The sequence below is a fragment of the Watersipora subatra genome, chromosome 9 (genome assembly GCF_963576615.1).
Source record: "Watersipora subatra chromosome 9, tzWatSuba1.1, whole genome shotgun sequence".
Lineage (NCBI taxonomy): Eukaryota > Metazoa > Bryozoa > Gymnolaemata > Cheilostomatida > Watersiporidae > Watersipora > Watersipora subatra.
In genome coordinates, this window is record NC_088716.1 from 13,683,270 (window position 1) to 13,707,784 (window position 24,515).

At 37.4% G+C, this 24,515-nt stretch overlaps 1 protein-coding gene across 1 annotated transcript; it reads right to left on the minus strand.

The window, feature by feature from the left end:
- Positions 1-138: 138 nt before the first annotated feature.
- On the minus strand, positions 139-17,390 carry LOC137404804 (caspase-1-like). Its single transcript, XM_068091035.1, has 4 exons — positions 17,174-17,390; positions 16,342-16,506; positions 9,435-9,547; positions 139-291 (listed from the first exon to the last, which is right to left on the minus strand). Exons 1-4 carry the CDS (start codon positions 17,388-17,390, stop codon positions 139-141), a joined length of 648 nt encoding a protein of 215 aa, XP_067947136.1.
- Between the last annotated feature and the right edge of the window lie 7,125 nt (positions 17,391-24,515).

Sequence of the window (24,515 nt, forward strand, 5' to 3'; positions counted from 1 at the left end):
GTAAATGTTCTTGGAACGTATTATTTACGTTGTAGGAGCGCGTACTGTATACATCATAGCAGGGTCTGCTAAAAGTTGTCTACTACTTACAATTCCTGTGCAAAAGTTTGTGATAAGATAGGCAATCAGAAAAGTGTTTTATTGTCTTTCAGGTGGTGGAGGAGTGTAGCCAGGAAACAGGTAGAGCTTTTTACCATCAGTTGGTGAACACATCAAGGTGGGCTGCTGTCTGCTCACTCTTGAATATCTGTTGTTAACCTCTATGCTTTTTGCTCTCACCTTCTTAACGATCTACAAGGTGAAGGATAATTTAGTGTACCGGGTAAAAGCCCTGCTTCAGTTGCAGGAGTATTATGGTAGACAGGAGAACAGGCTTGTGAAGAGGCATGAGTTCCTGATGACTAGACATGCAGTTGGTGGAAGTGATAAAGAGCTCTTATGACGAGTTGAGAGTTTGAGCAGATATGATGAGGTAGGTAATAATGCTGATAGAGTAAGGTTTGCTCTAATAGTAGCAGTCAACGGGTTGAGAGATAGAGAAGTGAGTGGAGACTAGATGAAGAATGCTGATTCGACACGAGATACGTTGAATGAGGTCTTGAGGACTAGAGAGATGGTGAATAGCTTGGACAGGTTGTTGAGAGTGGAGAGTAGAAGTGGTGTCTTGAGAAGTGAGATTAAGAAGAGGATATCGAGGGTGTCCAATAAAAGCAGTCGAGATAGTAACTTAGAGGTAGTGATAGACGGTGCGATTTATCAAGCATATACTCCTCTAGAGGTAACCCTAGAAATAGTAGAAAGTATTATTGAGATGGCAGTGATGATCGTGATGTTAGTAGATATGGAGGGCAAGGAGTTGAGAGTATAGTAAGGAGAGGGACAGAAGGAAGTATAAAAACCATAGCAAGGAGAGGTATGTCTCTAGACATGAAGCAGGTAGTAGAGAAAATAGTGGAGTATGCTACAATTGCGAGTGTAGTGCTCTTGAGAGGGGGAGTTGTCCCATCATTAAGGGTTTTCCTTGTAGAAAAAGATTCTATGTACCCCATAATTGTAGGGATAAAAGCAAAGAAGCGGGATACGACAGGGGAAATAGCAGTAGTGGGCTAGTAGGTAGTCGTGACAGCAGCTATGAGAGGTATGGTAGTCGAGATAGTAGTAGGGAGAAATCGTTATAGCTAATACCTGATAAATGCTCGACATCGCCCGAGTAATAAGAAAGTTTTTGCCCAAAGAATTTGCTTTTATTTAACATATTCAATAATTACTATTCTAACTTTTAAAAGAAAGTGTTTGTTTAGATCTGTGTATTTCTCCAATGCCTAATTCAAATATTTGAATGCTCTAGGTTCCCTTGTCACTGGACTCAGTCAAGACCACAAACCCATTGTAAGTACATCGTTGCTCTTAAAAACACACGCAGCCTCTGCTTGCAGCGAACTAAACAGACATTATACTTGATCTTCAAGGGTTGCTCACACATTAAGTTAAATTTATTATATTAAATTAATATATATCGCTATTACAGCAAACTAATAAACAGGCAGTCCCATGCTTCAGATTCTCATGTGTAATAACTATGTGCACACTGATTCTTATATGTGCAAAAGTGATTGAAATCCAAATTTGGTTGGGGTCAAATCGTTAGGGAATCCAATAGCCCGGGTTCAATTCCCACTCCGTGTAGTCTTTTTTCCTAACATTCTCAACATGGCCTCAGATAGACAGACACGGCTCTTATTATAGGAAAGATTAGATGAATATCCGGCGTTGCTCAGGTGATAAAAAGTTTTTGCGCAAAAAATTTATTTTTATTGAACATATACAACACTTGCCATTCTAACTTTCAAATGAAAATGTTTGTTTATTTCTGTGTGTGTCTGGCCAATGCACAATTCAAATATTTGAATGCTCTAGGAATAAATAAAACAGATTGTGGAAACATATTTCTTACATCTTATGCTGCGCATTCATACAAGATTTATAATAGATAATATACAGTGGAAGGTAATGTAGTTGCTATTGGTTAAGTTTCTTTATTTAATGAATTTTAGTAACTTAAGCTAGTCTAAATCTTTAGTATAATAAAAGCTGTGTTCATCCATCAGAAGCCAGCATTATGAAAAAAACTAGGTAAAATTCCCGGCGTTGCACGGGTATTAAAAAACAGCTTTTAAACAGTGACAGGTAAGGCTAATGGTAAGTGGCCTACCTCTTGCCATTAGCCTGGCACATTGCCAATGGCTAATTTGCGTAGGTTATTAAGCTAACTTACTAAAAAGAGCTGTGAGAGCAAGCTTTAGTGACATTTCGAAACACAGATTTGCGTATTTTAACCCAGATAACAACTCATATCGCCATATGAGGCCAATGCATCTTACATAGCCTAATTATTTAGGTAGTAGCCGAGTGAACGGGGGGTTCTGAGATCAAATCTTCTGCCATACGGATTTACCATTGACAGATACTAATCACTATAGTATCTTCAGCAATGCTACTGCACAGTTTGGGCCTCATCATTATTTCTTTTTTTGTTTTCATATTCTTTTGATGAAATAAAACAAACAAACTATAGACCAAATCACAAATGATAAAATTTGAGATTTATTAGAAAAAATATTGCAACTAGCAGGAGTAGAACTCGTGCATTTGTGTGCATAGAATCAAACCAACCACACTACAAATAAGGTTAGGAATAAAATAAGGCAGGAATTTAAAATTGATGCTTGGAGTAATTGTACATATAATTGGATATATGATCTCTCACGGTGCATGGAACTGCGAGTGTACTAGATAGCACGCATATGTTAAATAATTTTAACTGGACATTCCAATGACAAAAAGACAAACTTGTGAATTAATATTATTAGATAGGTAATAAGGGTGTCACAATAAATGTCACAAACATTTGACATGTATATGTGCATATTGACATGTATATGTGTATATTCAGGGCAACAATTTCAGTAGACAATTTACCTAATAATACATCAGGGCAGCAATTTCATTACACTGCATATTTGGAGTTGTTTTACAGTATGAAAGACAACTCTCAATAAACCTTATGCTGCACGTGAATCTGTTTTTGTAGGCGGGTAATGCAGCTAGTTTAATTTGTAAACTGTATGTTGATAGTTGTCTGCTATTTACTATATATGTACAATAGTTCCTGTGCAGAAGCTTGTGATAAGATAGCCAATCAGAAAAGTGTTTTATCGTCTTTCAGGTAGTGGAGGAGTGTAGCCAGGAAATAGGTAGAGCTTTTTCCCATCAGTTGGTAAACACATCAGGGTGGGCTGCTGTCTGCTTAATCTCGGATCTCTTTTGTTAACCTCTATGCTTTTTGCTCTGACCTTCTTAGCTATCTACAAGGTGAAGGATACTTCAGTGTACCGGGTAGAAGCCCTGCTTAAGTTGTGGGAGTATTATGGTAGACAGGAGAGCATGTTTGTAAAAGGGCATAAGTACCTGGTGACTAGACATGCAGTTGATGAAAGTGATAGAGAGTACTTAAGACAAGTTGAGAGTTTGAGCAGATATGATGAGGTAGCTAATAATACTGATAGAGTAAGGTTTGCTCTAATAGTAGCAATCAACGGGTTGAAAGATAGAGAAGTGAGTGGAGACTAGATGAAGAATGCTGACTCGATATGAGATAATGTTGAATGAGGTCTTGAGGACTATAGATTGGGTGAATAATTAAGACAGGTTGTTGAGAGTGGAGAGTATAGATGGTGACTTGAGAAGTGAGATTAAGAAGGGGATAGTGAAGGTTTCAAAGGAAAACAGACGGGCAAAGTACCCTAAAGGTAGTGATAGACTGTATGATTCGAGAGGTATATACTCTTTTAGCGGTAGTCCTGGATGTAGTGGCAGCCAGACGAGCCCTAACGCTGAGCATTCTGGCTGGAAGGTCTATGAAGCAGTGGCATATATTATGAGCCAAGCAATTGCGTAACAGCCAGCTCAGCTAACTGCATTAAAGATGTGGTTGCGTCAAAAAATTCAATTTAATGAAATTAAAACCCATAAAAGGCTAAAACATCAGCTACAATTTGATGCCATTTTTGTCTTTGTAGACCAACCCTGTCCAGAGATATATGCGTTTGAATGAGGCCCTCTTTTAAAAAGCTCACATTCCAGCGGGTGCCTCTTTTGTGACGTCACAAGCAAGATATCTGAAACGAAACCACGAGCGATAAATATGAGGTCGCTTCGTTAGCCAATCATGAACGCGAAATTTTTATATAGGCCGTAATAAATGTTATCACTCGTAAAACGCGTTGTCTGTGATCTCGAAGATTCTCATCGTTAGAGAATTCTAATCGTTACTGATTCAACGCGTTTCAACAATTACTAAGTTATACATAGTTTTAAAATGGCTTCAAGTTCGAGCGACTGCGACTCAGAGTTATCTGAGCAACTTTTAGTAAAAGATTGGAGTAGACAGCCTATGGTCAAAGCTGACAGGCGTCAGCAGCGTTTTGCTGCAGAGGAAGATAGAATGGAGATAAATTAACTTAGTCTTCTATACTTAAGTAAATGTAATATTTTTATAGTCATAAATACATATACTAATTAATAAAATGATAATTCTATGCTATCTCCAATCATCGTTTCATAGCTTATCTGCCGTTTTACCTAGCTATAATATTTTTTTCGAATTTTCTTTGGTAAATTAGAGTCATGATTACAAATTATTTTCACTCGTAGGAAGTGAGTAAAATCGATTGGTCATTGCAAATCTTTAATTTCCAGAACTAAAGCTTTGAATCGTTGGCTTGGCGTGCTTGTGCCTTTATTAAATGTTTATTCGTTTTTAAAATTACACTCGTAATCTATTTAACTCCCAATTTGGAAGCTGTCAATAGATACGCTTTAGAATGACATATCTATGAATGACATATATTTATTGGGTTTGTTTTACTGATTACAGAATGTTTATGTCGTCCCACCAGCCGAAGAAGCTTTGTCAGTGTGGAAACTGCCATAAAGGGGAAAGAGAGACTTGAATGTGTGCTGCATAAGCCATGATGTTTTGTTTGAGTTTGTTGCAGTAGATGAATTTGTCTTATTGTATCAGCTAATACTATCTGAGTGGCCACGACTTGATGAATATTTTTGATAAAAGCTTTATGCCGAGATGAAAATATTTTTGCTTGTAAAATTTATATAATAAAATAATATTGTTGAAGATAATGCAAAACATGATTTGCAGAATATTGTAGTGAATTGGATATGGTATATGGGTGTCCGCAGAACTGGAGAATGTGAGTTCAAATCCAGTTTGCAGCAGACTTCTCATCCTTAAAACTCTATTCCCTATCTATATTCTTTTCAAAGACGTGGCTTGCTTATTTCACTTCGGTAGTATTCGGTAAGAATACTACTAGTAAGAAACTAGTACGTAGACCGTGTAGGCAATGATATACAGCCCCGCCCTAAGGACAGGCGACAGACATAATGTGGGCGAGGCTTATGGGAGGCTGTATATCGTTAGTATGGGTAGCTGCAGAACTGTGCTGATACAAAGACCGCGTTATACATAGTTGACTTGACAAAATTACCGTAGACCGGTAGAATTGGTAGTCGGTACCCAAATGTTTACACAACATTTGGAGAAAGTGAGTAGAACAAATTTTCAATTTTCGTTATTTGAGGCCTTTGAAACATTCATAATAATGCATCTGTAGTAAGATTTAAAATTTTATTGTAGCCAACATGAGCAAATACAAAATAAGATATATGCCAATAGAGCCGCGTAAGACTAGACTTTTATCGCAAATAGCCGAAGTGAATACGAGAAATAGAGACAGGTTGCCTAACGCGTGACATCATTTTGGGCAAGTCTGGGCACGGTTTTGTGGCCTGAGCGTTTTTACGGTGATCAGACTTTTTCGGTTTTAATCTTCAAATATCTTGGCAATGCGATCGCGTAACACAACAAACAACATATCAACTGATAGAGAAAAAAATTGCTTTTTTTTAGATCAACTTAAATTTGACGCAGCCACATCTTTAAGTTGACACGGCCAGGGCTGTCCCAGTTATGGACAGAGGAGTCAGCGCAGCTACCTCGGCGATACTCAGCTCAGCTGAACTGACCATAATTAGGTTTAGATACAAGAGCCAAAATCCTATACAGGTTTTGGTACAAGATAAATGACAAACGAAGGTGGCAGAAAGCGATAAGCCGGAGGTGATCGTGACAAGAATCATATCAAATGAGCCTGTCAAGATCAGCAACAGTTGGCGCACTCTCTGCATGCTTGTCACTTGCTTATAACATGTTACTTCTTGTATCTATAGATATTTATGGTGAAATATAAATGCACTAGCTGTACCTACCGGCGTTGCCCGGGTTTTAAAAAAGTCTTTGGACAGAAAATTGATTTGTATTTAACATATAGCAACATTTGCCAACTTTCAAACTACATTTCACGAAAAAAGTGTTTTGTGTAATTGAAATATATTCAGAGAGAAAATAAAAACAACTGTAAGGGTTTTCGAACTTTGTCAAAAGACTTTTAAACTTCATATCATGAGGAAAAGTTTTGTGCAGGTCAAATAAAATAAAAAATAAAACCCATCCATCAAAATATCCATCAAAACTTTCAATAAGACGGTACTGGTACCTCTCGATACCAGTACAAATGTAACAATGAAATATCGTACTGTCTTTGTCTGACTAAACAAAAAGGTAGTGTTGAGGCTTTCCCTCGGAGACGATATAATTGTCCGCGTGAGAAGAACTGACGTTGACCGCAGATTTAGTAATCGAACCTTACGAAAAATATTTCTTAACAGTGGCATCGTAACGCTAGGCCACATTGGTAAATCAATCAGCGTGGGCTATAGCTGGACGCACCTACACACCAACACCTGGAAATATATATATATATATATATATATAGATTGAGGTGTTTCAAACACTCGGTGTGTTTATTACTAGCTTGACCATCTTGAGGAGAGATAGAGATCTGGCAGTTGTATTTACTTGGAAACTAAGGCTGGGAATAATTGTGCATATAACTAGAAATATATATATATACATGTATATATATATATATATATACATGTATATATATATATATATATATATATATCTACTATATAAACGGCAATCGTTGTCTATCTGTGTATCTGTCTGTCCGCTTTATAGAGTATCGTACTTTTCGGACTATTAGCCGCTACTTTTATATAAGGGCGTGTCTATTCTGTGGTTTTTTTCACCGCTAGGGCGCATTAACGGGAATCTCCGGTTAGTACACGCCTCTATTATAATACGTAACCTGCTATTCATCGTAGGGATGGACGATAAATACTGATATGCTAATAGTATGAGTTGTCTTCTCGATATATTGAGTCACCGATAACTCCCAAATATGAGCAGTATAAATAAATTATATGGCGGTCTTTTTTTTCGATTCGATCGTACGAAGCAAACTTAATTAATATGAGTAAGTAGTAGAATTAAATTAGTAGTAAATATTAGTAGTGAATTGAATAAAATTTACTATTCTTTAAATAAATTAATGAGTAGTAAATTACATCTAATTAATATTTACTGCCAACGTGTACCGGGAAGGTCATGTGAACATTTGTTTCTTGCAACCACTAGAAAAACGCTGTTCTCTATCTACTATATAAACGGCAATCGTTGTCTGTCTGTTTGATTGAGTGTCCGCCTTATAGAGCGGTCTTTCCTTTTATCGTCGTACGAATTTCGGTCGTACAAAGCGAACTGAATTAATATGTGTAGTAACAGTAAATAAATTATAGAGCGGTCTTTCTTTTTCCATTCGGTCAAACGAAGCCAACCGAACTAATATGAATACTAAATATCGTAATTTCGTAATATGGACTATAAGCAGCTACTTTTATCTGACGATTTGAGCCAAGCGGCTTATATAAAGGTGTGGCGATTCTGTTGTTTTTCTTTCACCGCTCGGGCGCATTAACCGAAATCCCGGTTAGCACGCTTTTTAAACAGCAAATTTTCTGCCGTGTTAAAAAGCGCCTTCCTGAGTTCTGCGGCCTATACAAAGGTGTCTATACAGCTATACAAATGTACTATTTATTAAATAAAATAAATTAATGAGTAGTTATTTACATGCAATTAATATTTACTGCCAACGTGTACCGAGAAGGTCACGTAAACGTTTGTTTCTTGGAGCCACTGGAAAAACGCATTTCTCACCTACTGAATTTCCACATCAAAAAGGTAAGTGTTTCTTATACGATGTTGTATTGTATATGAATTGCCACATCTCCACTACTTAATAACATTGGATTTGCCGCTGTTCGTGATAGTGGGTCATGTTCATTTCCTTCAGCAGCCGAGTTACTAATTTTTTTCCAGCTACGAGTAGGCCTACTGTAACTTACTATTACAGAACTTTCACGAGTACTCCGAGGGTTGCGATACGCTATTGTGAAAAGAAAGAGAGCAGCTGCTATCGACGTACTGTCACCCTGCATCAGCCATGACCAGCTATACGTCGCCTGCTCAAAAGTATGCACACACCGAAAACTGTTTCTTCATACGCCCGACAGAAAAACCAAAAATGTTGTCTATCCGCATGTGTTGCGTTGAACTAAGGGAGAGAGAGAAGGAGAGAGAGAGGGAGAGAGAGGGGGGGGGGGAGGAGGGAGAAAGAGAGGGGGGAGAGAGAGGGAGAGAAGGGGAGAGAGAGGGAGAGAGCGAGGAGGAGAGAGGGGGGGGGGGAGAGAGAGGGGGGAGAGAGAGAGAGGGGGAGAGAGAGGGAGAGCGAGGAGGACAGGGGGGAGAGAAAGAGGGAGAGAAAGAGGGAGAGAGAGGGGGAGAGGGGGAAGAGGGAGGGAGAGAGAGGGGAGAGAGGAGAGAGAGAGGGAGAGAGAGAGGGGAGAGACGGAGAGAGGGGAAGAGGGAGAGATGGAGAGAGGGAGATGTAACTGCATATTTGGAGTTGTTTTACAGTATGAAAGCCAACTCTCAATAAACCTTATGCTGCCCGTGAATCTGTTACTGTAGGCGGGTAATGCAGCTAGTATATATATATATATGATTTCTCACGGGACTGCATGCAGTCCTGTGAGAGTCATTTTTCACGAGCGTGCTAGCATTTACATTATAACCAATCACTTTTGACTGGACATACGAGCAATGAACTGACAAAAATACAAACACATGATTTTATATTATTAGATAGGTAATAAAGGGATGTGTCACAATAAATAGGAAGTCTAAACTAGAATTAATCACTTCCTGACGTACAAAATAAACAGAGTTTTCTTACGGTTTATCAAATAATAAAACCTACTTTACAAATCTGTGGTGTCTAGAAAGCTGAGATAAACACCTCAAAGTATAACACTATTTACTATGATGTTTAGTCAGAGGTGAAAAATGAACGAGATTTATTGACACTATTATAGCTATTATAAGGTAGTACCTGCTCCTCAAACAGCCTCTTCACATCCCGATGACAGCTGTGTTTGTAGAAAGCTTCCACAATGGCTTTTATAAAGAAGGAACCGTGAGTAACATGTAATGAGGTGACATAACCTGTAAATACCAACACAGCGGTAGCCCCATTTCACCATAATTTCACTAGCAACTACTTACCAAACTAGAAATACCATTGCACACTACAAACATGACTTACTCTATATTGAATTCAAGAAAACAACACATGACACTACTAAGACAAACTATATTAAGAACTGAAAACTTTTAAAACATTTTACAACTTAAAGTTTCATGATTGTTACCATTCATCAGGTAAAATTAAAATGATCTGAAGCTCATATGACTGTACGTAAAAACACATCGAGCAGCTTAACGATAAAGGCCAGCTACATATACGGTAATACAACAATTTAATTGGTTCATGTCACAGCATTGCAAATTAAGTGCTTATTTGAATGTCTACACTTTGACACAAACTTCTTGAGTTTAAGCTTGCAAGCTCAGGTTTGTATAGAATGAAGTATTTCTCCCAAATACACAAATTACAGCGTTTACTAGTCTTATTGTCACTACTCGCTTTTTTCAATACTCTCCACTTGATGTATATATATATATATATATATATATATATACATATATATATATCTATACATATATATATATATATACATATACATATATATATGTATATATATATATATATATACATATATATAATCTTCAACAAAAACTCCGTATAACTAAGTTATAGCTGTACTTCAAACATCAACCACATAATTAGCGGGCACAATAAACAAGCACTATCGCAACCAACCAACATCGACAGAAAATGCAACTGCAAAAATCGGGAAAATTGCCCTCTAAATGGAGAATGCCTTTCGGACTGCATAGTATATCAGGCAACCGTAGAGTCTGAAGAACGCGATGGGCAAGAGACACAAACGTATGTAGGCCTCACCGAAACAACTTTTAAAACAAGACTAGCCAACCACAAAACATCCTTTAAATATCCTACTAAAAGGCTACAAACAGAATTGAGTAAATACATATGGGACTTGAAAGACAAGAACATCCGCTATAATATAACCTGGAAGATCATCAAAAGAGCGCGGTCTTACAACACATCAACAAAATCTTGCCAGTTATGTCTATGGGAAAAGTACTTCATCATATTCGAACCGAAGTTAGCCAGCCTTAACACTAGAAGTGAGCTGATATCCACATGCCGGCATGCCAGAAAACACCTAATTAGCTCAATAACATAATTTGACTAAATAATTTGCTGTATACTATAATATATATATCACACAATAGTATTAAGCCCTCAGCTTTATTAAGTTATTTTATAGCTTGCACATTATACATTTTAGTCATTCTACCTGAAGATTGCAACACGATTGCATGAAACTAATAGTAGTAATGATTTTAACCTGTAGTTTTTAATAAACTTCATATATGTATATATCTATTATAGTAGCTATATCTATTATAGTAGCCCTCTTGTTCTCCTTGTCTACCACCACTATATCTGGTTGGTTTGCTAGGACATGCTTGTCAGTTCGGATGTAGAAGTCCCAGAAGATCTTAGCGCGGTCATTTTCATTGACCTTACCAGGAGCTTCCCACCAGTGTTGTGGTTTATTAAGGCCATACTCATCACATAGACTTCTATACACAACACCTGCGACATGATTATGCCGCTCAGTGTATGCGGCATAAATATATATATATGTATGTATATATATATATACATATATATATACATATATATATATATATACATATATATATTTATGCCGCATACACTGAGCGGCATAATCATGTCGCAGGTGTTGTGTATAGAAGTCTATGTGATGAGTATGGCCTTAATAAACCACAACACTGGTGGGAAGCTCCTGGTAAGGTCAATGAAAATGACCGCGCTAAGATCCTTTGGGACTTCTACATCCGAACTGACAAGCATGTCCTAGCAAACCAACCAGATATAGTGGTGGTAGACAAGGAGAACAAGAGAGCTACTATAATTGATATAGCAGTACCCAATGACTACAATATAGCCAGCAAAGAAAAAAAAAGTAGAGAAATATCTCCCTCTTGGAGAAGAGATTGAAAAATGCTGGAATGTAAGAACAACTGTAATCCCAGTAGTCATTGGGGCACTGGGCGCAATAACACCGGCGCATAAAATTTGGCTTGCCCAAATACAAACAACAATCAACTCAGGTGAGTTGCAGAAAAGTGCGCTATTGGAAACAGCTAAGATCTTGAGGCGAGTGCCCAAACTCCCAGGTCTCTGGTAGGAGACCCGAGTTAGAGCAGAATTTACCACCTATACGTGGTATCCGGGGTAAGGAAACAATTTTTTTTATTTTTATGTACATATATATATACATATATATATACATATATATATATACAGTGAAACTCGGATAACTCAAATTTCAAGGGACCGACCAAAAGTGTTCGAATTATCAGAGCGTTCAAGTTATCAGAGTACTGTTACAAGTCCATGTATTTACTTATTTATTAGTAGATACATGTACATATACAAACTATAATATAAATCAAAAGCACAAATGACTTGTTTCAAATTTAATGCTTCTAATGTAAAGTTTAAAATGTTTTTATCAAAAAGTATAGAGATTTTTCTATCACTTGAGATTGGTTTGTTGTTTGAGGTGATGTTATTGCCAGGACGTTTTTTAGATTGACATTGGCATAACTTGATCGTTGCTGAAATGCTCAAAAGAAAATACATCTTTTTCTTTTGAGCGTTTTACCCGCGATCAATTTTGCCGATTTTTCTTGAAGTTTATGCAAAGATTACCTTACTTTACCTGGGATTCGTTAAGAGCAACACTCCGAGGCAGTTCAATTAAAAGTTTTACGAGGTTTTACGGTACATTGTATACCACTCACGCTCTTTGAATGGATACTTATTGAATGTACACACGTATTCTGTGTTTATGTCAAACGATGAATAGTTTTTTAGCTAAGACAACGTATACGTTTAATTACTTACAACAATTTTTAAGACGTTTTAAACATTCAACATTCCGACGTTGATTCAACACGGAATCAACGTCGGACAACTATTCATCACGGGCTAGCCGGGTCACGCACTCAAAGATTTTCGCCACACAAATACAAAACAACATGCTGCTTTTGTTTTGTATGTGCATGGCAAAAATCCTTGCGCGCGTTACCCGGCTAACCCGTGCTATTCATCGTATAGCAGGATAAATCAAATTTCACCAAACTTTTAGAAAAGTCGTTGACAAAAATATTTTGCCGATGGAGGTAATAACGGCGCTTATGAATTATGAAAAGTTGAGGTTTACTTCTATGGCTTGGAATAAAGTGATTTTCTAAAGCGATAGCAACCGTTTCGGTAGCCGTTGGACAAAAAACAGTTCGTTATAACAGTGTTGAGTTCGAGTTATATAGAGCCATTTATCATTGCGTGGGAACGGACCAAGCAAATCCATTTGAGTTAACCATGTGTTCGCTATATCCGAGGGCGAGTTATCCATGTTTCACTGTATATGTATATATATATATATATATATATATACACATATATATACCCTCTAAGCAATATGCTGGAGGAGACCCAATATGGGTACCAGTTTAAGAGTGGCACCAAGATTAACCACCTCTTCTACATGGATGACATCAAGCTGTACGCTAACAAAGAAAGGGACATTGATTCGCTAATACACCTCACTCAGGTATACAGCAAGGACATCGGAATGACCTTCGGTATTGAGAAATGTGGAAGGCTAATTCTTAAGAAAGGCCATTCTATGCTCACAGATGGCCTAAGAATGCCAAATGGTACCATCAAAGATATAGAAGAAGGGTACAAGTACTTGGGGATTATGCAAAGCAACATCAACCACGAAGCCGAGGTACGTCACAAAGCCATTACCGAATACAAGAAACGCCTTCGGCGGGTCTTACGGAGCCAGCTCAATGCCAAGAACCAAGTCATGGCAATAAATACCTACGCACTGCCAGTAATAAGATATCTAGCAGGCATAATAAAGTGGACTGAGGAAGCCATCAAAGAAATAGATATAGCAACTCGTAAACTGCTGACCATGCATGGAGCACTTCACCCAAAATCTGATACTACTAGATTGTATCTTGATAGGAAAGATGGTGGTAGGGGGCTCAAAAGTGTACAGCAGACAGTGAAAGAGGAGGAGCAAAACATCAAAGCATATGCGGCCTCCATGGCCATTTCAGATAAGTTGCTAGCTGAATTTCAATCGGCTGCTCTTACAACGGACCTACACCCTGATGATGAGGAAATTGACTGGCACACGAAACCTCTTCATGGTGCTTACCACCAACAAATATCTAAGGTTGGCGATCTTCACCAGACATATATGTGATTGAACAAAGGAAAACTAATGGCCAATACAGAGTCGCTAATCATGACAGCCTAGGAGCAAGTGCTCCCAACAAGGCAACTCCAAACAAAAATCTATCACACTAGAGACGATCCTAGATGCAGACTGTGCAAAGATGCACCTGAGACCATCCAACACATCATCAGTGGATGCAAGCAGCTAGCAGGAAACGCATACACTGAGCGGCATAATCATGTCGCAGGTATTGTGTATAGAAGTCTATGTGATGAGTATGTCCTTAATAAACCACAACACTGGTGGGAAGCTCCTGGTAAGGTCAATGAAAATGACTGCGCTAAGATCTTCTGGGACTTCTACATCCGAACTGACAAGCATGTCCTAGCAAACCAACCAGATATAGTGGTGGTAGACAAGGAGAACAAGAGAGCTACTATAATAGATATAGCAGTACCCAATGACTACAATATAGCCAGCAAAGAAAAAGAAAAGGTAGAGAAATATCTCCCACTTGGAGAAAAGATTGAAAACTGCTGGAATGTAAGAACAACTGTAATCCCAGTAGTCATTGGGGCACTGGGCGCAATAACACCGGCACATAAAATGTGGCTTGCCCAAATACCAACAACAATCAACTCAGGTGAGTTGCAGAAAAGTGCGCTATTGGGAACAGCTAAGATCTTGAGGCGAGTGCTCAAACTCCCAGGTCTCTGGTAGGAAACCCGAGTTAGAGCAGAATTTACCACCTATACGGAGTATCCGGGGTGAGGAAACAATTTTTTTACATATATATACATATGTATATATACATACAGTCAAACATGGATAACTCGAACTTCACGGGACCGAGCAAAAGTGTTCGAATTATCAGAGCGTTCAAGTTATCAGAGCACTGCCACAAGTCCATGTATTTACTTATTTATTAGTAGATACATGTACATATACAAACTATAATATTAATCAAAAGCACAAATGGCTTGTTTCGAATTTAATGCTTCTAATGTGAAGTTTAAAACGTTTTTATCAAAAAGTATAGAGATTTTTCTATCACTTGAGATTGGTTCATTGTTTGAGGTGATGTTATTGCCAGGACGTTTTTTAGATTGACATTGGCAAAACTTGATCGTTGTTGAAATGCTCAAAAGAAAATACATTTTTTTCTTTTGGGGGTTTACCCACGATCAATTTTGCCGTTTTTTCGTGAAGTTTATGCAAAGATTACCTTACTTTACCTGGGATTCGTTAAGAGCAACACTCCGAGGCAGTTCAATTAGAAGTTTTACGAGGTTTTACGTACATTCTATATCACTCACGCTTTTTTAATAGATACTTATTGAATGTACACACATATTCTGTGTTTAGGTCAAACGATGAATAGTGTTTTGTAGCTAAGACAACGTATACGTTTAATTACAACAATTTTTAAGACGTTTTAAACATTCAATATTTCAACGTTGATTCAACATGAAATCAACGTCGGAAAACTGTTCATCACGGGCTAGCTGGGTTACGCCACGCACTCAAGGATTTTCACCACGCACGTACAAAACAAAAACAACATGCGATTTTTGTTTTGTATGTGCGTGGCGAAAATCCTTGCACGTGTGACCCGGCTAGCCCGTGCTATTCATCGTATAGCAGTATAAATCAAATTTCATCAAACCTTTAGAAAAGTCGTTGACAAAAATATTTTGCCGATGGTGGTAATAACGACGATTATGAATTACGAAAAGATGAGGTTTAGCTCTATGGCTTTGAATAAAGTGATTTTCTAAAGCGATAACAACCGTTTCGGTAGCCGTTGGGCAAAAAAACAGAATTAACAGTGTTGAGTTCGAGTTATATATAGCAATTTATCATTACGAGGGAACGGACCAAAGAAACCGTTCGAATTAACCATGTGTTCGAGCTATCCGTGGGCGAGTTATCCATGTTTGACTGTATGTATATATATATATATATATATATATATATATATATATATATATATATATATATATGACACTAAATGGATATATAGAAGGTTTTGTGAAATAGCACACTACAAACATGACATACTTCTGTTGATTTTGAGAAGACAGCACATGACACTACACATACATATAGAAGGTTTTGTGAATAGACTCATCTCATTATTGTTTAACAACTCTGAGCCGTGGAAAATGAGGAGCGGCAGAGATTACACAGAAGTTACCAGATATCAGGATACCAGTTACCAGGATCTGTTACCAGTGAAAATGGAGAGAGTTCATATTAAAGATGAGCCCCACTACCAAACATTAAAAGTACAAAAACTATAACTTTAGTGATCAATTTAAAGCTAAGCGAACCTTTGCATGACATGAAATATATTACCCACAGTTATTACAAGCTGAAACTCACTATGTGTATGTACACAGAGGTTGAAAGAGTCTATTATAGTACATATCACATTCTCTGTGTTACAATCCAATTTATAGGTAAGACGATCTCCTACCAAAGACCCTTTAATATACGCATAAGTAGATGATTTACCAGGAAAACTCGCATTCATGATGAAAAAGTCATCCCCCGCCAAGAAATCAGCTGAGTTAGTATTTGTAGGCTGAGGGCTAGATGTGGAAGGGAGGGCAACAGTCGGAGTAGGGTCTGGAGATCTAGAAGAATGAGGGATATGCCCAAATGGTCGATCCCAGCCGCCTGTAATAGATATTCATATGTTATCAACAGCTGTATAATTACTCTGTGTTGTGGAGAAGGTAACAGTAAGTAATTTAATTGTCTTAAGTAGCGATCAAAACTTTAGAATTGATACTAGAGATCCTCAGAGGCTTGTGTGAGGTTGGTTCATTTCTGTAGAGTTGTCTACTCTCACTATACATATAACGAGTTGCCATGGAGTTTATCAACATCTATAGACACATTCAATCAGTGAAAGCAGATCAATTGATTAAAACTTCTCCCATAATATGGCCATTTTTATCGTAAGATTTTACCTGAAAAGCAAGTCAGCATTTTCATAGCAAGATGATGAGATTTTCTACTCCCTACCAATCTAAAATCAATAGTTAAATTACCCACAAATCTCATACTCTTACAGCTATAAAACACATAATATCTCTACACCTACTATATGGCAGGGATTACCGACATGTGTTGAACCTTTCAGTATATTTACTTAATACAAAGATATAAATTATATGATTAATTTACTACTACTGCAAGACATTGAGGTAAAAGGGAACCATAACCAAACGTCAGTGAAATCTGATGGTAGTTGTTAAAGTCAGCAGGTAAAATTTATCAACTGACAGTAATAGTCTTTAGCTGCATAAATCAAAGTGTCAATAGAGAATTGTCAACCTACCTCCAGAGCAAGCTTGAAAAATAAGTAGCTTGGGTTTTCCTGCCATGTGAGGAAAACACTGAGGAGACAGCAGATTGTATACTGAAGTACGAGGAATTGCTTGCTGGTCTGTACCATTGAGGTGTGTCTCATTCCCATGTGTTATGACTACGAGTACAAACATGCCGTAGTCTTTGTGATCTGCAACCTCTGTCTCCTCACGTATAACTCTCAGCATCTCCTGTATATATTATATGAAGTTGACCTTCACTCTGTATCATCTACTCAGTTGTTCATTCTAAGGGTGCTTATGAAGATAAAACAAGTGGTCTTACATTTACTAACTGCTAAAAGCTATGAAACCAGGCAGAGTTGATAACAAAAACTTAATCATTCAATTTACCAAAACTGCACTGTTAAAACTTCTGTTGCCATAAAAACAACATAATACATAATAGAGAAAGCCTAATAACAAAATTCTCTATTAACCTGAGCAGGAAGATCCTCATGGATTTTGGTTACAAAAGACAGGCTTTTAAAGAGCCCATCTATACTTTGCTGATCCATTTGTGACCCAGTTCTCCCAGGTGCAGCGGAGTGGATATTGTTGATGACCAAACAACGCCCTCTCACAGGATTTGTCATCCCATAGACCTAAACAAAACAGTATTGGAAGTTGACAAGAGTACCAACTTTAATGACCGTTTGGAGGTGCCATGAATGATAAAGTTTCGTATCATGAAAAGAAACTTACAGATGACGAATTAAAGAGCTTCTCAGCCCAGGCTTTACTACACGGTTTCACTTTCAAGGGAATGATAGCCAACTTAGCTTTATGTTCGTCCAAGTAGTCCAAGCTATCAGACAGCTCACTGTCATCACCTTCAGTTGTGAGTTGAGACTGGAGTTGTACTCCCTTCCCTCTCACATCTTGTTTGGATGATGCAGCTTGGGGCCTTACATGTGCTGTAATGTTGATAACTTGGTAACATATATGACAGTTTGATGAGAAAGAGTAGAAAGAGAGGACCTGTCTTTGTAAGAACAGTTGATATTATCTATGATAGTAGATTTAACTAAATGCATACATGGAAACTACTACATTGTAACTCAAGAACAATCAGACCTTGAGTATTTTCAGCTAATCTATTAAAGAATTCCAAAAACATTATCAAAGTATATGAGTGCTTCTTCTTTAACCGAACTAGTAAAATTTGTAGTTATAATTATGTTATTTGCAAGTTACATGGAGCACTTACAACTAGAAATGGCATGTCGTTGAGAGATAACTTTGGACAGGTACTCCGTCACTTTCTGTGTTTCATCATCTGAAAGGCTGTAACCTGCAACAAACAGAAAGATTAGCACGAACACAAGTTCTTCCCATAGCAACCATTAAAACCAAATTGAAATTCACTCACATGGGTAAACCAGTGGAGAGGGAATGGTGGGTCTCCCACTTGCCTTGCCTTCAGCCTCCCGCTTGCTGCAGAATGTAGGCTGAAATCCAGATAAACCTTCTGCATCAACTTTTAATTGGCATTTCATAGGATGATCAGCTACTGTTGAAAACACGGGACAGAGCCAATCTGGATCCACAAAGGTGCCAGGGTGAGGATCCCGTAAATACAGGCAGTGTGGGCAGACAACTTTAACTGACGGTCGACAGGCTTTCCAGGTTGATGTGATGTATTCCAGGATAAGCTGAGTGGTTTTTATGAGACGCTTCCAAGAGGAGGCAAGCAGTTGTGCTGATGTTGAAACTTGAACAGTAACTCTTTGCTCTGCGAAGAAATGGATAAAATGGGTTGAACTCTCTCCGTGGTAAATCGTCGAGCCGTTGTTTCGAACCTTCATAGTTGAATGAAGACTGGTTTCCACATTCAAGAATTTGACTATCGCTAGATGAAATGCATAGATGGGTAAAGGCAAGCCTCCAAACTCTATTTCAAGTCGAAGCTGAAGATCTCCATCCGTCTCCCAAGAGACATCCATGCTAGACTGAGAGGCAAAAGGAATAAGATAGTATTCTTTTGAACGCTTATGCACTGGCCCATGCAACACCTTGAAGCTCTTCAGCAGTTCTACAGCCACTTCGAAGGGAAACTTGCCTGACTCCTTTGTCAACAGATAGTACAGAAGAGCTGAGTCTAGTATACCATCATGTTCAAAGTCCTCAACCATTTCCTCGTATTTAGGTTTGTTTATCTGCCGACCTTGATACAGAAATGATGTAAAGGAAGCCAGCCGCTCTTTCCACTGCTCTTCCGGTCGATGATGAAACAAAAGAGATATTGTTTCGCTGATATGACGAATCTGGTGAAAGACAAATGGTTTGAGGGATGCTATTTGGTTATACCAGAGTATGCTACCAGTGTTATGCATATATCGTAGCACTGTGTGAGATTCCTTGACGGAGTACTTCTCCTCAATAAGTGAAAGATTTATGACTGACTTATCAGTTTGATCCATCACAAACCGTGTAATTTTATTCCACGCTTCAGGAATCATTGTTTTGAATGTTTTACATCTCTTACCTAAAGCCAGCTTGAGGTTACCGATGTTTGATTTTTCTGCTTGGTCATCACTGAATATAAAAATTTCTTCAGGATGGAATACTGGTGCTTTGGTATTAGACAAATGTACGACCTTCTGAAACTCTCTCTGCCTTGTGCCATGAAATTCACGTTCCTCAGTTAGCATATTTCCCCGCAGTCGCTCAATCTCCTCCAAGAAGTTGTCTTTGCAGACTTCTACATGCTGACTTGCGACAGCATCAGCATGAGTGAACACGAGCAAAGGCGGGCCAAGAAGGGGACAAGACAAATACAAATGAGACATCCAGTCCCAGCACGTTTTTTTCGCAGCCATTTGTGAACCCTTTTCGCGTGAAATTTCCAGAAATTGCTTGAAACTCACAACAAACAATGAAATGTTATTTTCTTTTAGCGCATATTGGTAAGCAATATGGTAAACATCTTGGCCTCCGTGATCGATAAGGTTGGCAGTAGAATCTGGTAGCTTCAAATCGTGAACTTCAAAGCCTTTTGTCGCTTCATCTTTGAGGGACACGTCTGACTCAGATCGCTTTGTCAAAACCCGTCTCCCTTGCCGGAGACTTTTAACGATACTAGTTTTTCCAGCAAGGGAATTGCCAACGATGGCGACTGGTGCATTACAGACTTCTATTTCTCTTCCCTGGCTAAGTGCTTTGAAATATTCCCGAATCGCGTGAATTCCATCCTGACATACAGCGTATGGAGGAGATATTAGTTTTGAACAGCCTCGACAGTTCAGCTTTTGAAGTTTGTTGAGAGACATAACTTTTTTGTCTATCTTTGTAAGTTCATAGTTATAGCTGATGTCAAGATCCTCCAACTGACTCAACTTGCTCAGCCTACAGAACAACTGAAGCATATTAGTCTTATTTTAATGTTATTTATAATTATATTTCTTTACTAGGAAATCTTAACAGTAACACAAACTAGCATCACAACCATAATATTCCATCTTATTTTAACTGAGTCTATATTCTACCTCTAACAATGCAGTACTAATAATTAACCTTATCACACCTGCTGAACATGTCAAAGAGACTAGACAGTAGATATAAACCTTTCTTTAATCATAACAGGTGTTTCTGTAGCAGTTATGAAAAAACAAGAATTTAGGGCTAGATAATTTCCTTCCCAGTTATTGTCAATTTTCACAGATAACTCACAAAACATGTATTTAATAGAGTCATTGGTGTGATAATCAATTACCCTGAGGGTAAATTATCATTCAACATGATTAATAAACAAGTATGTATTTATAAATTATGTTGAATAAATAAAACTGCAAGATAAACATTAATTAGTTTGGAGCAGTAAATTGTTTGATATTTAGTAAAATGAAATGCTTCTGAAAGCTATAGATGGTGAATCTCATTTAGCATTGTATAAAAATTTGAAGAACTAGTAATATTGATAAAGGAACATTCAAACAGAAACTTCATAAAACCTGTAAGTGATAACTTAGATATGACATATTTTAAGATTAGCTTTTGAGTTTATTAGAGTATAAATACTCCACATGGAAGTTAGATCAGATCTAAGAAAAATCCAACCCAACCCAGGCCAGCAAGTATTGAAGCCAGACTTGAGCCCGATTATTTAACTTAATTTGCAAGTCTGAAATAGAAAAAACCTGACATTTCATGAGAAACATTTTTTTAAAATTCAAATAATCTACATATTTTTATGATCAGAATAAATGTGTTTACACAATGAAATAACAGAATTCACAGCATAATAGTCTAATTATTAGTGTGCATTTCACAGTGCTGGACCCACCAATAGCTTTAGCACTACACTGTAGATCTATTAGACAATCTGACATAGGCCTACGTAGAAAAACCTGAAATTTTATATCGCAAGTTTTTTAAGTTAAAATAATCTACATATTTTTATGATCACAATAAATGCATTTACACAATGAAATAACAGAATTCACAGCATAATAATCCCGGCCATTACTATTATTTTCCAATACACAGTCTTGGTGTAATGGAGGTATTACCTACGGCACAATAAGCAGTGCTGGATGCAGTTGCAGTGTTGCTAGTGTGCATTTCACAGTGCTGGATCCATTAATAACATTTTTTACACTATAAATCTATAACATAATCTGACACATGTATATGTGACATATTTATATCATATAGACCCCCCATGTCTATGTATAGAAATGTCCATGTGATATAGACCGATGTCTATGCCTTGGTTATATGTACATGTGTGTTTGGAATTAGTTTCTCACATGAACTTAGCATACTTAGGCTGATCTCAGCAGCCAGAATTTCTCACACAGATCAGGTTGCAGTGGACTCCTTTGACAGCTAATAGTAGGAACAGACTCAATCTGCTGAGACCACACATGAGTGATCAGATTGGTTGACGGACTGGAGACAATCAAAGCTGAAGCTGTTTACACTGAAGCTGGTTTCGTTTCCAACTTTCAAACACCATCGATTGTGTGCAATGTGTAGTAACAGTGACAATGCTGAACAGACACATGGAAATCCAGCAGTGTCAGGTTATCCACAGTATCAACTTCATACTAATGCATAGTTGCAGTATGTATGCAGTTTAAAGTTTTGAAGAATGCATATTCACAGTATGCATGAAATGCTGGATTTCAGGTAATACATCATGGAAATAAATGTGCAGTAGAACGTAGTGGGTAATTGCCAGTTGGAGTGCAGTTACAGTAAATGTCTACTGTGCATTAGAGAGATGTAATGAACTAAAATGTACTGCAATGACGCAGTAAAGTTCTAATGCATCACAACCATAGTTTGTGGACAGAAAAATGATTTTGTTTCATTATTATCCACTACCATGATTATTATTCCATGATTTATTATTGTATATGTAATGTATTGATTATTTCATCAATACTTTTGTATCGTTAAATTTGTAATGAAACACTTAGTTAATTATACGGCACCTGATACACAACTACCGCGTAAATAAATTAAAACCTTTGGAGTATAGAAACTCCACTGACAAAAAATTATTACATAACATAAAATATTCATGTAGGCTAATTTCAAAATTTAAATTTTTTTTTGCATGTGGTAACAAAAGCAATAAATATCCTGAAATGCAATGGTAGTGAATATACTTCTTTTGCTCAGAAACTTCCTACAGAGAGACTGAGTTATACTCACGATTCAGGGAGGTCCTCAAGTTGGCAGCTGTTCAAGTATAGGTCAGTGAGGGAAGTAAGAGCGCCAAAAGCCTCCGGGAGGCCTTTTTTGAAGTTGCTGTTACTCAGCACTAGCACCTTCAGTTGAGTCAGAGAGGACAGACTGTAATATATACATGTGATAAATTAAAGGTATAATAGTACAGGTTCACAGGCTATGGTAAAGTATCTCAGTATATAAAATGAACCTGTTCTACTATTAAATGAAGAACTACAGAACAGATGGGCAGCTAAATTGAATGTTCAGTTATCATAAGAATCTATATGAATTATTAAAATAAACCAAACTATCACATGTACTGATAAGGAATCAAGCTATGATTTATTATTGAATGTGTAATAAATTGATTATATAATCTATTTTATTGTTTTCCAAATGTAAATATACTAAAACTAAACAGTTAAATATATAAAGTACGGTGAACAGTTATTATATGGGAGGATAGAAGAGATTAGCTGGAGGGTCACTTCCTGAGAAATTAGTATGGAAATACATATTTGATCAGTATTTATTCCTCTTATATCCTGAATGTGATGTGTGAATGTTAAGATAATACATGATACAGAAAGGAAGCTGCAAAAATGTAATAGATTTGCATTCTTGTCTGTAAGAATTTTCTTTTTTTATTGTTTGGTTATTTTATTGTTAGTTTTATGTTATTTCAACTGTGAGTATATTCTACCTCTAACAATTTGATATTTAGTAAAATAAAATGCTTCTGAAAGCCATAGCCGGTGAATCTCATCTAACATTGTTTAATATTTTCACTGAATATTTACCGGTGGGGGTCCTACCACACAAAGTTGTCATCAGAATAGTCACTTTCAAAATCACTGTCGTCACTTTTAAAATCACTGTCGCCACCTTTTTCAAGTTGGTAACCAAAACAACCTCTTTCTTCACATACGTTACTTTAATACAAATATCCATTCTGGTAGCACTGGGTTGCGTTGAAAACCTGAAACTTGCTCAGCTTGAACTTCTGCTAATAAAAAGCATGGTTCAACCAGCGACCTTCACAAATTTATTAGTGATGTTTGGGAATGTTGCTGGTCACTCCGCGAAGAGTGACAGGCGTTTTAGGTTTTTAGGGCTACACATCTTCAACTGAAAATAGACCGAGATTGTCTTTAATAATCACTGTCAGTCACAGACTTGGAAACGGATTTTCTGTCAGTGTGTCGTGGCATTTCATTGCTGTTTACTTAAATTACCTGTCAGTCTATAAATGCTGGGCCAGATGCTTCAAACCAAAACTAGTCAAGTTTTGTTTGATCGTGTTGATTTATGGACAAATAATAAGTTAGTGAAGGTACGGCCACACATAACAAGTTCGTTCGTTGGTTCTGACTGAAATCACGAAATGAACGAAACACACGGAATTATTCTGTGCTGCTAGGATCGTGCTAGCGAGCACGATCCTAGCGGCTTCTGCAATTAGTATAGTCCAAAACATGTATAATGACACACAATAAAAGTATCAGTACAATTCAACAAAGTACACACGATGCAACTGCTTAGATTGCACTATTGTTGGAAAAAACCACGGTTTAAAAAAAACGAAAAAAACCATTTTCTTTTGTTTAAACCGGTTTTTATGGTTTAAACTGG